The sequence below is a fragment of the Dryas octopetala genome, chromosome 8, assembly GCF_963921425.1.
Source record: "Dryas octopetala chromosome 8, drDryOcto1.1, whole genome shotgun sequence".
Classification (NCBI taxonomy): domain Eukaryota; kingdom Viridiplantae; phylum Streptophyta; class Magnoliopsida; order Rosales; family Rosaceae; genus Dryas; species Dryas octopetala.
In genome coordinates this window covers 19,910,304-19,922,906 of record NC_141373.1, presented here as the reverse complement: position 1 = coordinate 19,922,906, position 12,603 = coordinate 19,910,304, and the positions used below count along the sequence as shown (strand labels likewise).

The 12,603-nt window shown below is 39.5% G+C and overlaps 1 protein-coding gene across 1 annotated transcript; it reads left to right on the top strand.

Moving 5' to 3' along the window:
• The first annotated feature begins 5,280 nt into the window (after window positions 1-5,280).
• Window positions 5,281-9,457, top strand: LOC147277866 (alcohol dehydrogenase class-P). The gene is made up of 10 exons (XM_086254255.1): window positions 5,281-5,560; window positions 6,514-6,650; window positions 6,966-7,012; window positions 7,131-7,456; window positions 7,555-7,637; window positions 7,729-7,804; window positions 7,920-7,981; window positions 8,392-8,487; window positions 8,593-8,754; window positions 9,140-9,457. Exons 1-10 carry the CDS (start codon window positions 5,527-5,529, stop codon window positions 9,254-9,256), a joined length of 1,140 nt encoding a protein of 379 aa, XP_086110381.1. The 5' UTR covers window positions 5,281-5,526; the 3' UTR covers window positions 9,257-9,457.
• The last annotated feature ends 3,146 nt before the right edge of the window (window positions 9,458-12,603 follow it).

Below are 12,603 nucleotides of genomic sequence, written 5' to 3'. Positions count from 1 at the left end.
GCTCATCCCGCTGACTTCCCTGGGTATCCTCCTCACCGTCGGACTCGCCGAGGAACGAGACATCCCAGTCCGGCCTCTTCGACTTGATCTCGTCCAGCAACTCCTTGTACCCCTCGAAGTGGGCATCAGCAAGTGCCTTGGCGCTCGGCGCTCCAGCTTGACGCCGGAGCTCGGCGGTCCTCCGTTCGGCAGCCTCGACGTCTCGCTGGAGATCGTCGACGTACAGCCCCAGGTCAGTCAATTTCTGCTCCGAGGACACAAGCTCCTTCCCGAGCCGAGCTACCTCCACCTCTTTCTCGGCCAGCTTGGACCGCAAACCCGCCGACCGATCGCGCTCGGCCTTCACCATCCGCTCGGCCTCGGCCAACTTCTCCTTGAGCTCCTGGGTCCGCTCCCGAAATCTCCCCAGTGTCGCCTCGGCCTCGACGGCGGCATGGGCAGCTTCGAACTGCCTCATGGCGAGCTGCAAAAGAAACACATTTATCACTAATCCGAACCGAGCGGATAGACGAAATCCGAAGTAACAAAGACTTACCAACATAGCCTGGCGGGATGTGGTCAGAGCTTGGTGGCTGAAGCTCGGCTCGTCCTGACCGGTCCACAGCCCCTCCCGCGCCTTCGCCGTCATCACGCGCTTAAGGCCCGAGACGAACGGCTCGATGCAGGGGTCGACCTCCACCGTCTTCAGGGGCGTCGAGCCAGAGGCTTCGGCATCCCCACTACCGGGTTCGGCCCGGGTTCTCTTCTCATGACGAACCTCGGTCGCCGGGCCCTTCCTTTTCTCTCCCTGCCGAGCCTGTCTCGTCACGGAAGGCCCGGGTCGGGCTGCGGCGGCGGTAGGCGCTGGTACCGGGGTCGGCTCGGCGGGCACCCGACCTCCAGCTCTCCTTTGGACGCTCTTCGCCGCCTTCCTCCTGAGCCGAGCCTCAAGATCTGCCGAACTCATGCCTCTCTCCGCTCTCGGATTCCACCTGGGTACAAACCAGGAGATCCCGCTCAACCTGATCTGAGTCGGCCCGAGCAAGAACTTGGTGGACAGGTATTCGGCCGGTGAGTCTCTGATCACGGCGATTTGATCCTTCAGCTCGCCTCGGAGTTTATATTTACCCCAGCTGACTGCAAGGATGAAACAGAAAGGAGTTAGCCACAGAATACATATATACAATCATTACAAAACATGTACAGATTGCCCTCGGATCGGCCCCAAACTTCCAACGCCCACCTGGGATCCTAAAGGCTCTGGGGACCCGAGCCGGGGTAACATCGCTCGGATCGGCAAATTCCCAATCCCCGGAGACAAAGAAGTATCTCCTCTTCCAAGTCTTCTGAGAGGAGGGGTTGCCCGAGAACAACGGCCCCGAGTAGGCCTGCAGGTTGTAGAAGCCGAGCTCGGTGTTCTTCGACCTCAGTGCGTAGGAGCAGAACATGACATCCTTGTGTGGCACACACTTGTGCACTTTGTGCCACAAGATATGCATGGACAGGATGATCCTGTATACATTTGGATTCAGTTGGTGCGGCGCCGCGCCGATCGTCGCGAGCCAGTCCTGCAGAAAGGGATGCAGGGGAAGCCGAACCCCGTTCTCAAACATCTCGGGGTACATTGTCACCCATCCAATTGGAGGTCGGCTCGGCTTCTCTCCCCCGATCGGCAACCTCATCAGCACGGATTCGGGAATTGAGTACCTACTCCTCAAGTCCCTGAGATGATACTCGGTCATCTCATTGGGGATCTGATCGGCCTTCCACGCCAATTCCTCGTAGAAGTCCGGGTCGATCGGACTCCCCGTCGCTCCCTGAGCCGAGGTCGACGCCTCGTGACCCCTATCCCTTTCACTGGAGCCCGAGGTTAACCTGCTCGGAATGGTGGCGATCGGCTCGACGTCAAGGGGCTCCTCGTCACCACCTTCGGCCGCCCCTTGTTCCCGGTCGGCACTCAATACTTCGGGGTTTTCCTGGTCCCCTCGAGCTCGACGCTCTCTACCTGGATTGCGGTTTAGCGCCGAGCCGACCTCGTCCAACTCTTCGGACAATCCGTCCCAACTCGCCTCACCGGCAGGCGGACTTCGGCTCGGCTCGGCCTCACCCGCAGATGGGCTTCGGCTCATCTCGTCCTCACTATCTCCTTCGAAGGCTTCTCCCGAGCCGAAGCGGCCACTCGAATCAGTCCCAGACATTGTAAACACCTTCTCTCACCTTTCTCTCTCTTGCTTTTTGAATCAAAAAGTGGTTTCTCTCAAGAACACCAAGAACACACTCAAAACCCGAAAATGCAAAAAAACTCAGAAAGGAGGAGAATCACTTATTGGTTTTCCTCCGCCCAAAGTTTCCGCCCTAAACACCCTCGGAACCACCTCGCCTACTGCCGTACGTGGTCGGATTCGAGATCGGACAACTTCAAAGACGACGGTGAGAGAAAGAGATTTGCGGCGAGAGAGAGAGAGTTTTTCAGAAAAAACTGGAAGTGGGAAAGTGAAGAGGAAGAGTGAGAAACTGCTAACTTATACTCCCATGCAAACCGATCTCAGCCCTTCATTTCTGGCGCTTCAAATGCCAGATCTTGACACCTGTCAAGCATTCAAAAACACCCATAAGTGAGGTGACCCTTACATTCCCCCATGCAGAAATCAAGCGTCCCTTCACCTGTCCCTGAGATATTTTGACCAATCACAAGTAGCCTTGTGTTCGGATCTTCGGGAACATGGGTTTGTAGGGTTCGGCTCGGATCAAGTGACATGCCACCTTTGGGATTGTCCTTACACTCCAACTTCCAATCCACCACTGCTCGCTCGGATCGGAAGCTGGGGGACTCCTGTTTGTGGGAAAATCCACATCTATCCGAACAGCCAATCACGGCTCGACACGTGGCTGGTCAACACCTATCTCGGAGTTGACTCTCTGTGTTCAAACTTTGACCTCCACATCATCACTGATCGGCATTTCCTCTGCCAGCTCAGACCGAGTTTCCACGCCGGGCCCACCATGTTCGGTCCGAGCCGAACCGATGATCTTCCAAGGGATCGAGTGTCCATCTTTCCACGGTCATCCCAGTTCGGCTCGGCTCGGCACAGGGGACGGTCTCCATCCGAGTTCTGGCGTCGACTAGTTAGGGCTCGGAAAGACCCCCTTTAACTGGACCGGCTCGGTCTGGAATCACATGCCCGATTTGATCACACATAGACTTCATGCATACGCATAAGGACATGTGTTCGGCTCGGCTCGGCTCTCCGCCGTCATTCCTGGGAAGATCACGTTGGGATGAACCGCCACACTTGAATGCACCTGACACAAATCTTCTGACAGATAGAATGTCCAGTCTGCATTCATGGCTACTGAGGCAGTTTGCCTGAACCTTCCAACCTTGCATTTAATGAAGCATTCATTGCAGCATTGAATGCTGAGGAAGTAAGCAGCTGAGCATGCAACTAGGTCTGACCAGGTGCGTGGGTCTTTGGCAACCATTCATTCACAATGCAGGTAACTTATTCATTAAGTCTTCCTTTGCCTATATAAGGCACCACATATGCACAAAATAAAGGATCTATCTATCGACACATCCACCCAAAAACACTTACACAAAAATTCCCACTCACCAAAGAGCTTACCCAACTTGCTGAGAATGACCCAGAACATTTGCCTTGTTCTTCCTATTCTCCCAAGTTTATCCTCTATTCTTCCTCATCCCCCATCAAACACCATCACTGATTTCGTCATCGGAGCGTGTTTGGCTGGTACCACACCGGTCCATCTCCTTTGATCTTGTTTCTTTTGCAGGAAGATCTCAATCAACATCCACTCCATCATCCAGCAAGGCATCTGATCAGCCAGATCAGCTATTCTAAGTTGTTGCATCTACCTTACGAGAATTTGCATCAACACTTCCAAAATGCATGCCCACATATATTCTAAAGAAACTCATCAATAAATTGATGAAGCAAAAGGCCACATCCCAAAAGCAAGAGAACAAAAGATGCATGCATACAGAAGTTGAGAACTAAGACAAGGGACTTGACGGTAAGAAAACAAGATCTTCGGGAGCAGCACATTTTATTGAAAGATGGAGATTTTCATTTGAGGGGAGATAATTCTGCTAAAGCTTGAAGAGCATAGTTAAAGTAAGGAGAAAATAATTGCTCCATAGTCAAAGGGGTTTGATTTCTGTTATCTTTTTTGTTATTCTCTGATTGTACATGTTGGATTTACTTGCGATTTTTGCTAATTATGAATTTCTAAACTCTTTTGGTTAAGGCTGAGATGAAGGTCCAAAATTTGAGTAGTTATTCGAGTGAATTTCTAATGTTTAAAAAATTTGTTTCTCAGATTTTCAATAAATAAATTCTCACCATATATCTTCTGCATATGTGGTAGTTATATTGTTTCTCAAAATTAAATTTTTGAGTGTCATTTTAACAAGATATGCAATGCTTTAGATTTATTTATTTTTATCTTTTTTTTATCGAGGAGAGGTTGTGATTTTAGTTAAAATTTTTGTAGATTTACATGATCACATTTTTAGAGAAAGTAATCAATTTCATCTTTATTACTATATTTAAGTTAATCTATTTAATTATATTATTAATCTAATTCACAAAATATGTTCAAAGGCTGACTTTAATTATTAATCTAAGTTAATCTATTCTTTGGTGGTAAACCTTTCATTACTATTTTAATTAATTATGTGCAATTATGTTGGTGCTTGCCATACCTTGCAGGCTTGCACGTACCAAGCAGAGCTCACCGACTCTAAAGTCATGAATCATGACCACCTCTCACCAAATAGAGGACCTCAATCTAGTCAACCTCATGCGTAGTTGGTACCAACCGTCTGATATACCAAGCCCAAGACAACCAATTTAGCCCAAAACAAATATCCTTGGAACAAAAAATTCTTGCCTTGCCTTGTCGGTACACGAGGACCGATCAGACCAAATAAAAAATAGACCTTTCTTGTATACTCAACAACAGTCATACCCTTGCGTTCTCTAGTCTCTGCCATTTAAGTGAAACCTATCTCCACTGCCCGATAGAGATGTTATGGCCATGAAGGACAACTGTCTTAAGTGCATGAAGAGAACATCCACTCATTAGACACATCACTGTCCACAAATTTGAAAAGACTTGGAGGACACGTACTTGTCCTATACTGCTAATTGGGCCCTAAATTCAAGATCAATATGCCACGTTCTTTCCAAAAGAAGAATAACCCACAAAAGGGAAGGCCAAGTGGCATTGCCTCAGAACAGAAACAAAGGTGCCGATGGCTTTTTGCCCAGGCAGAAACAGAAACAGAAAAGATCTTATTTTCAGTGGGTTTTACAACTACACTTGTGCACAAAGAAACAAAGTAATAACTCTTGAAAGCAAATGGTATTCTTGTACATTTGAGACTCCATTTTCTTGAACGGTGGTTTTACTCACACTATAAATACTGCCATCCACACACTCGATTTCCACAACCAAGAGAGACTGTAAACATTCAAGTCAATCATACTCAACACAAACATCACAACAACTAGCTCTTTTGCAATGTCTACAGCTGGTCAGGTTATTAAGTGCAAAGGTAAACCATCCGAGCCAATCATACTCAAATCTGATCATGTTTTTGTTAAGACCTTTTTGTTAGATTCTGTAGTCTCATGATCAAACTTTGCAATTTACCATCTGATTTTTAATTGTTCCATGCTTATGTATGTTTGTCTCTGATAAAGGAAATTACTTTTTCATCAATCTGATTATTTTTCGTCACACCCATTGTTGGGTTCTCTGTTTCTGATAATGAGTTTTTTCCTTTATTTGTGGCATGCTATGTTAGATATTGATGTTCATCACTGTGATCATGTTTTCTTGTGAAGCACTTCTGTTAGATTCTCTAATTTGAGATAAAATGTGGGTATTCATCATTTTTCAGTGATTCCAATTATTGGGTTCTCTGTTTCTGATAATGGGTCTCCTTCATTTTACTGATTAATAGTGTTGGTGATCAGTCTTGGGTGCTTATACCCTTGGCTTCATTTCTTATTAGATTCATATTGATCCTTTTTCTTTGGATTCGAAATTTACATGATCCTTGGTGCTTATTTTGTCATCTAGATACTGGTGCTTATTTATTTTATCAAAAGTGGGTTAAAAGTCTTTAGTGTGTTAAAAAAAAGGTCATTTTTCCAAATTTCTTCTTTTTTTTTTTTCTTTTTTTTTTTTTATGTTTTTAATTTTTATTTCAAGTATTTTACAAGTCAACCGATGACGATGATTCTTAAATTTTATGAGATTGTTAATTGTAGTTTCGAAAATTTCTAAAATTGATGAATAGAAGAAAGAGAAACAAATTTAGTTACTTTTCTTGGCAATGCACTAAAGCATCTGCTAATTAAGTTTTGTTTCTGTTAATCTCTATAATTTAAAACTTTCCTTTAGAATATTTTCAATCTTGATCCTCTAGTCAGTTATTTGTGTAATAATACTGATCTTGTCCATATATTTGTTACTAATCACATTGGAATATGTGGATTGTAGCTGCGGTGGCATGGGAAGCGGGGAAGCCGCTGGTAATTGAGGAAGTGGAGGTGGCACCACCACAGAACAATGAAGTTCGCTTGAAGATCCTCTTCACCTCTCTCTGCCACACTGATGTCTTCTTCTGGGAAGCCAAAGTGAAAATTTAAACTTTTCTTGGATCATTATTGAACTAGGGACATTGCATTATTATGATAGAGCAAAAGAATGCTTTTTATATAATCTACCCAATCGCTCACTATATTGTCCAAGCATGATTTAGCAATGTTAATATTGCCTAGTTCCATAACTTGCAATTGATTGTTGAAGTTCTGTTTTTCATTCATAATTTGTCACTGTATTTTGTTCTATACATGGCATTTTCTTACTGAGAAATCATATGTACAAGATAAGCAAGCCTTTAAGGTTTTGATGTGATCTGTTGGAACTGAAGCATCTATGTTGTGTCACAGGGACAACAACCGCTGTTCCCTCGAATTTTCGGTCATGAAGCTGGAGGGTATGTATACTTATGAATGTTAAGGCTACACAATAGTGTAATTAATTACGTTTCCGCTTCTGTTGTATGCAGTATGTTTACCTTTTGAAATTTTGTTTGATTGGATTTTTTTGTTTAGAATTGTGGAAAGCGTAGGTGAGGGTGTAACTGAACTTCAACCGGGAGACCATGTCCTCCCTGTGTTCACTGGGGAATGCAAGGAGTGTGCACACTGTAAGTCCGAGGAAAGCAACATGTGTGATCTCCTGAGGATCAATACTGACAGGGGTACTATGATCCATGATGGCAAGACCAGGTTCTCCAAGGACGGAAAGCCAATATATCACTTTGTTGGTACCTCTACGTTCAGCGAATACACTGTTGCACATGTTGGTTCTGTTGCCAAGATCAACCCTGCAGCCCCTCTGGACAAAGTTTGTATTCTTAGTTGCGGAATAAGCACAGGTTTCAAAGACTAGTTGTCACATTTTAATGGTTACACTCAGAAATTAATGCTTCTTTACTTATGTTTGTAGTAATCAATTTGTTTTATGTGCTTAAAGGTCTTGGTGCCACTGTGAATGTTGCAAAACCGAAAAAGGGTTCATCAGTTGCAGTTTTCGGGTTGGGTGCTGTTGGTCTTGCTGTAAGTTGTCCTTATTGCTTCTCTGTTATGTTGCATCCGGCTATTTTGGAGTATAGTGGTGATTTTCTTGGCTGTTTTTGTTACTTCTTAGGCTGCTGAAGGTGCAAGGATTTCAGGGGCTTCAAGAATCATTGGTGTTGATTTTAATCCCGACCGATTTGAGGAAGGTAGAGTCGATGTAATTAAATATCTGCACATATTCAAGGACTTTCTCTGCATCATATTTGACTAAAATTAAATTGTAATTCACTGATTGATCATGGTTTCTGTACTTACTGACAGCCAAAAAGTTTGGCGTGAATGAATTTGTGAATCCAAAAGATCATAACAAACCGGTTCAACAGGTTAGTTACCGACAATTTTCCGCAGATCTCTATTTTGTTAGCTTCTGTTCATCTTTATGCTATCTTTGGTGTTATGTTTAGCATAATTCAAGGTACAAGGAATAGTTTTCTTCGAATCATTTTCTTGGTTAGAACTATTTGCACTACTCATTTAGCCTCTTGCACTCCAACATGAATATCTTATAATTTTCCTGGAATGGATGGTCAACAGCGTTGGTCTTTTTCTTCCATATATGTTCCCCTTGACATGACCTGTTGAGGAAGTAATCCGAAGATTGTCATGCCTGCATTAATATGTTTACAATGCTGATTTTATTGAAGCAAAATAATGCATAATGACTTCTCCCTTGTACTTGAAATGCTAATGATTAATCGTTTACAGAGACTAACATTTAAGTTTTGATGAAAAGGTCATTGCTGAGATGACCAACGGTGGAGTGGATCGGAGTATTGAGTGCACTGGAAACATCCAGGCGATGATCTCCGCATTTGAATGTGTTCATGATGTAAGCATTTCTTGTGTTGTTTAATTTTATAAGGTACTTGAAATATATATGCAATCACATTGCTTTATGAAATTTAAAATTGAATTTCTGTTTCTCTTAATTTAGGGTTGGGGTGTTGCTGTACTTGTGGGTGTGCCAAGTAAAGATGATGCATTCAAAACCAATCCAGTGAATTTCTTGAATGAGAGGACGCTTAAGGGTACCTTCTTTGGTAACTACAAACCCCGCACTGACTTACCTGGTGTTGTGGAGAAGTACATGAATAAGGTAACTTCATATTTCTTTTCAACCAAGCATGCATGTTTGTGAAACAATAGTATTCAAACCTACCAATGATTTTGCCTATACAAATTTTATGGTGTTTGCATAAAGCCTTAATCCTTAGGTGCAGAGGTCTATACCTGTAATTATGAAAAATTGTATTTAACTAATGTGGGATTTTTACAAGGTTCATGAAAAGGCTTTGTGTTGAGAGTATTCTAAGCCTTGTGTAAAAATATATAAGGTTTTAGGCCTTTCGACTTTGGGTCGGATGCTCTACACAGATTGACGGGTTAATGAGTTATTGTTTGTTTGCTGTTTGAAGTGTTGCAGGACTGTTTTTTACTTCATATGATGTGAAACTGATCATCTTGTTGTATTGATGATGCAGGAGCTGGAAGTGGAAAAATTCATCACTCACTCGGTCCCTTTCTCAGAGATCAACAAAGCATTTGACCTCATGCTCCAAGGAAAGTCTATCAGGTGCATCATCCGAATGGAGGGTTAGAGCAATAGTGTTAAACTTGTTTTTATGTTAAATGGAGAGAGTTTCTATATATCTGTGTTAGTGTGGAAAAAGAATAATTTTGGTTTATGAATATTTTAAGGCTTGTGAAAAGAGAGGAGCAGTTTATGATTATTGTAGGAGGTTTTGCCTATCAGTGTGGCTGTTTTATGATAAGTGTATAATCTGCATGTTTTTTTGTTCTCTCTATTTGCCATATTCTGCAATCTTTGGAGGATTGCAAGTTTTAAGCTTTGTAGAGGTGTCTGACTTGCCTTCTAAGTCATCCCCATATGCACATTCTCTCTATTTTCGAAGAAATCCTTCGCCTAAAACCCAACTATTAAAAATAGGAGTGCATAGGAATAAATTGATAATCGTCTCTCAATTGTATTGTCACCTTACATTTTTTACCAAAACCTTGTCTTTTTCAATTCTAATTTAGATTCTTTGACTTGTGCACTTTTTTTGTTTTATTTTTGCAATCCTTTAACTTATGTACATGTCAGTAAAATGCCAATTACAAATTACATTTATTGACTTTCATATTTTCTTAACAAATTTTCATTTATTCATTTCCTCAACTCATCTTTCGATATTAGCATTTATTATGGTGTGTGGGTTTATTTGATCATTTTAAATTTTTAAAAATGGATAAACTACTTCAAATCATAGCATACTGAAAAAGAAAAACTTCAATTCATAAGTCATCATTTTTGAGTATTTTCTATGGATTTTTGGCCGTGGTGTTGAGGTATGGTTATGCTTCCTTTTTTTTTCCTTTTTCTTTTTTCTAAGGTTTGGCGTTTTCATGGGAACTGTTTGGCTGTTGATGTTTGTTTTTTATGGTTTGACTCATGTGTGGGTTGTTCTTTAGTATGGCTGTTTTCGGTTTTTTCTTTGAGTCAGATTACTAATAAATTCGGGTGGGCCTATTTCAGAAGAGGGATGGAGGTTGAGTTTGGTAGAAATTTTTTTACCAGTTATGCACTCAGTATCTCTCGGTATATAATGAGAGAGACAAGCACAACCAGTGTATACATCCATTAAAGTGGACTAAGACATTTTATCAAACAACTGTTGTCCATTGAGTTTTAAACTCATCACTTTCTTTTATAGAAGGAAATTAGATGTCATCTACTATATCAACTTTAACTTTTGTCATGTATTATAGTTGTGTAGACTAAAATATCACATTAGCAAGGGATGTTGACCTTATATATTTTTATTTTCCAATGAGGATTTAAGTATAATTTACTAGTTATATATATATATATATATATATACAAGAATGCTCTAAAACTAACTTGTTAGTAGGTTAATACAAAACTAACTACCATGTTGGGTTCACTGCACAATATATTCTTAAAATCTGAACCGTTTATTTTTTAGGCCCTACTTTAAATATCATTCCTGTAAAAAATTTCCAAAATCGGAAATCATTTAGTCATTTAATTATAAAAATAATTATTTTTATGCTTTTATCGAAAATATTGATCGTCTATTTATTTGATCTGAATTAGATGACTATATAATTTCTGATTTAGTTGATTTTTTACAATGATGATCTTTGAAGTATGATCTAAATAATTGACGGTTCGGATTATAAGATTAGTTATGTGGTGGTCCCAAAAGTATGGTTAACTTCGTATTAATTTATTAACCAGTTTATTTTAGAATACTCTTCTATATATATATATATATATATATATATAAAGATGTTTGCATCTTAAGAAGGGTTCAAGACCCTTCCAATTAAATACCGCCCACTGTACATGAACCTGGTGACCGGGAGTTGTATGATTCAACTTTCCAAATATAAGCATGGCCAAAAAAAAAAAAAAAAACTTTCCAAATATATGATCCGGAGAAAGAAAATATCATTGTTGATGGAGAGAGAAACTTGTGTATATGTATATTAATAAGAAACCAGTAATTTTGTTCAACAACGAACGACAACATATATAGGAATAATATTCCATGTCAAATTGTCTATGATGAGCACATGCAAACTGGAAATCTGGAAGACTGGAACCAATTGGTTTTAAGTATTTGATGATTTTATTTTAAGTGTCTTAGGTTGTTAGTTGGGCAATTTTCATATTTGAATTTCATATACACCACAGCTAGCTATTTCCATATATATATTTATACGTTTATTTTCAATTGAATTGTAGATAAATGTATGTATATATCATCCAAAATATTTAAGTGGGGATTGTAAATAAGTGTAGCATCTCATGCACTATAAATTAAAAATATCTTTTATATCGTGAAAATCTTAACTATCAATTTTTTCGATTTATAAAACACTAAAACAAGAATCACTGATTCTCATTTCCAATGACATTCCAAACAAATCAATTTGCAAAACAAAGGTTACAACTATTTAAAGTATAAACTCCCGCTATCTTATAATTTTTATTGAGCTTTGTTGCTAAAGAAAAATATCTTCCTAAATGATCATCTTTTAAGCAACTAAATGCCAATTTACTTTTTTAATATTTTTTTTTCTAATTAAAAAAGTGGATATTTGACCAAAACAAAAAGTGGATATATGCAAGGAATAAAATTTCGGGTTTCGAGGAAATTTCGACGGAAATTTCGAAGATTTTTAAATTTCGACAAAAATTCGACGGAAACGATGGAAATTATTATCAAAATATGGAAATTTTGAATGAAACTTCACAATATGTTTATTTAACATATTATCTACTACATTGATAAAAAACATTGAAAAAAATCAAATTATATGGTAGGTTTCATGTGATATGTGATGAATATAATGCGCGCTGGAGGCAAATACTATGAAATAAAATTAGTATAATGAATAAATAAAATTAATATATTATTTATACTCTATAATATATACACTAAATTCTATATACTTTATAATCTATACTCTATATTATTTAAGATATCGTATAGAATATTAGGGTTTAGGTCCTTTAGGATATTTTTAATTATTTTTTATATAAAAAGGTATTAGAGTTTATTGGTTTAGGGTTTAAAAACAATTAAACGAAACTCCAACACGGCTAAACGAAATCTCAAATCATTTTTTTTTTCAATTGCCCAGCCCAAAAACCTCAAACTAGGATATGGTATATGATATTAGGGTTTAGGTTCTTTAGAGTATTTTAAATTATTTTTTATATTGAAATATATTAGAGTTTACAAATTTAGGGTTTAAAAATAACTACATAAAACTCCAAAAAAGCCAAATAAAAACCCAAACTATTTTATTTTCTTTACAATTGACCAAAGGCCCCAAACTCCAATCTACCATAAACCTTTTAATTTTTTTTCTCTTTTTTTCTTCTTCTTTTTCTTTCTTTCTTTTCTTTTTT

Excerpts from the sequence above, each read along its gene's own strand:
- LOC147277866 (XM_086254255.1), top strand. The coding sequence starts at position 5,527 with ATGTCTACAGCTGGTCAGGTTATTAAGTGCAAAG. Across the intron at positions 5,561-6,513 it reads TCAGGTTATTAAGTGCAAAG|CTGCGGTGGCATGGGAAGCG; the intron begins GTAAACCATCCG and ends TGTGGATTGTAG. Across the intron at positions 7,982-8,391 it reads ATAACAAACCGGTTCAACAG|GTCATTGCTGAGATGACCAA; the intron begins GTTAGTTACCGA and ends TTTGATGAAAAG.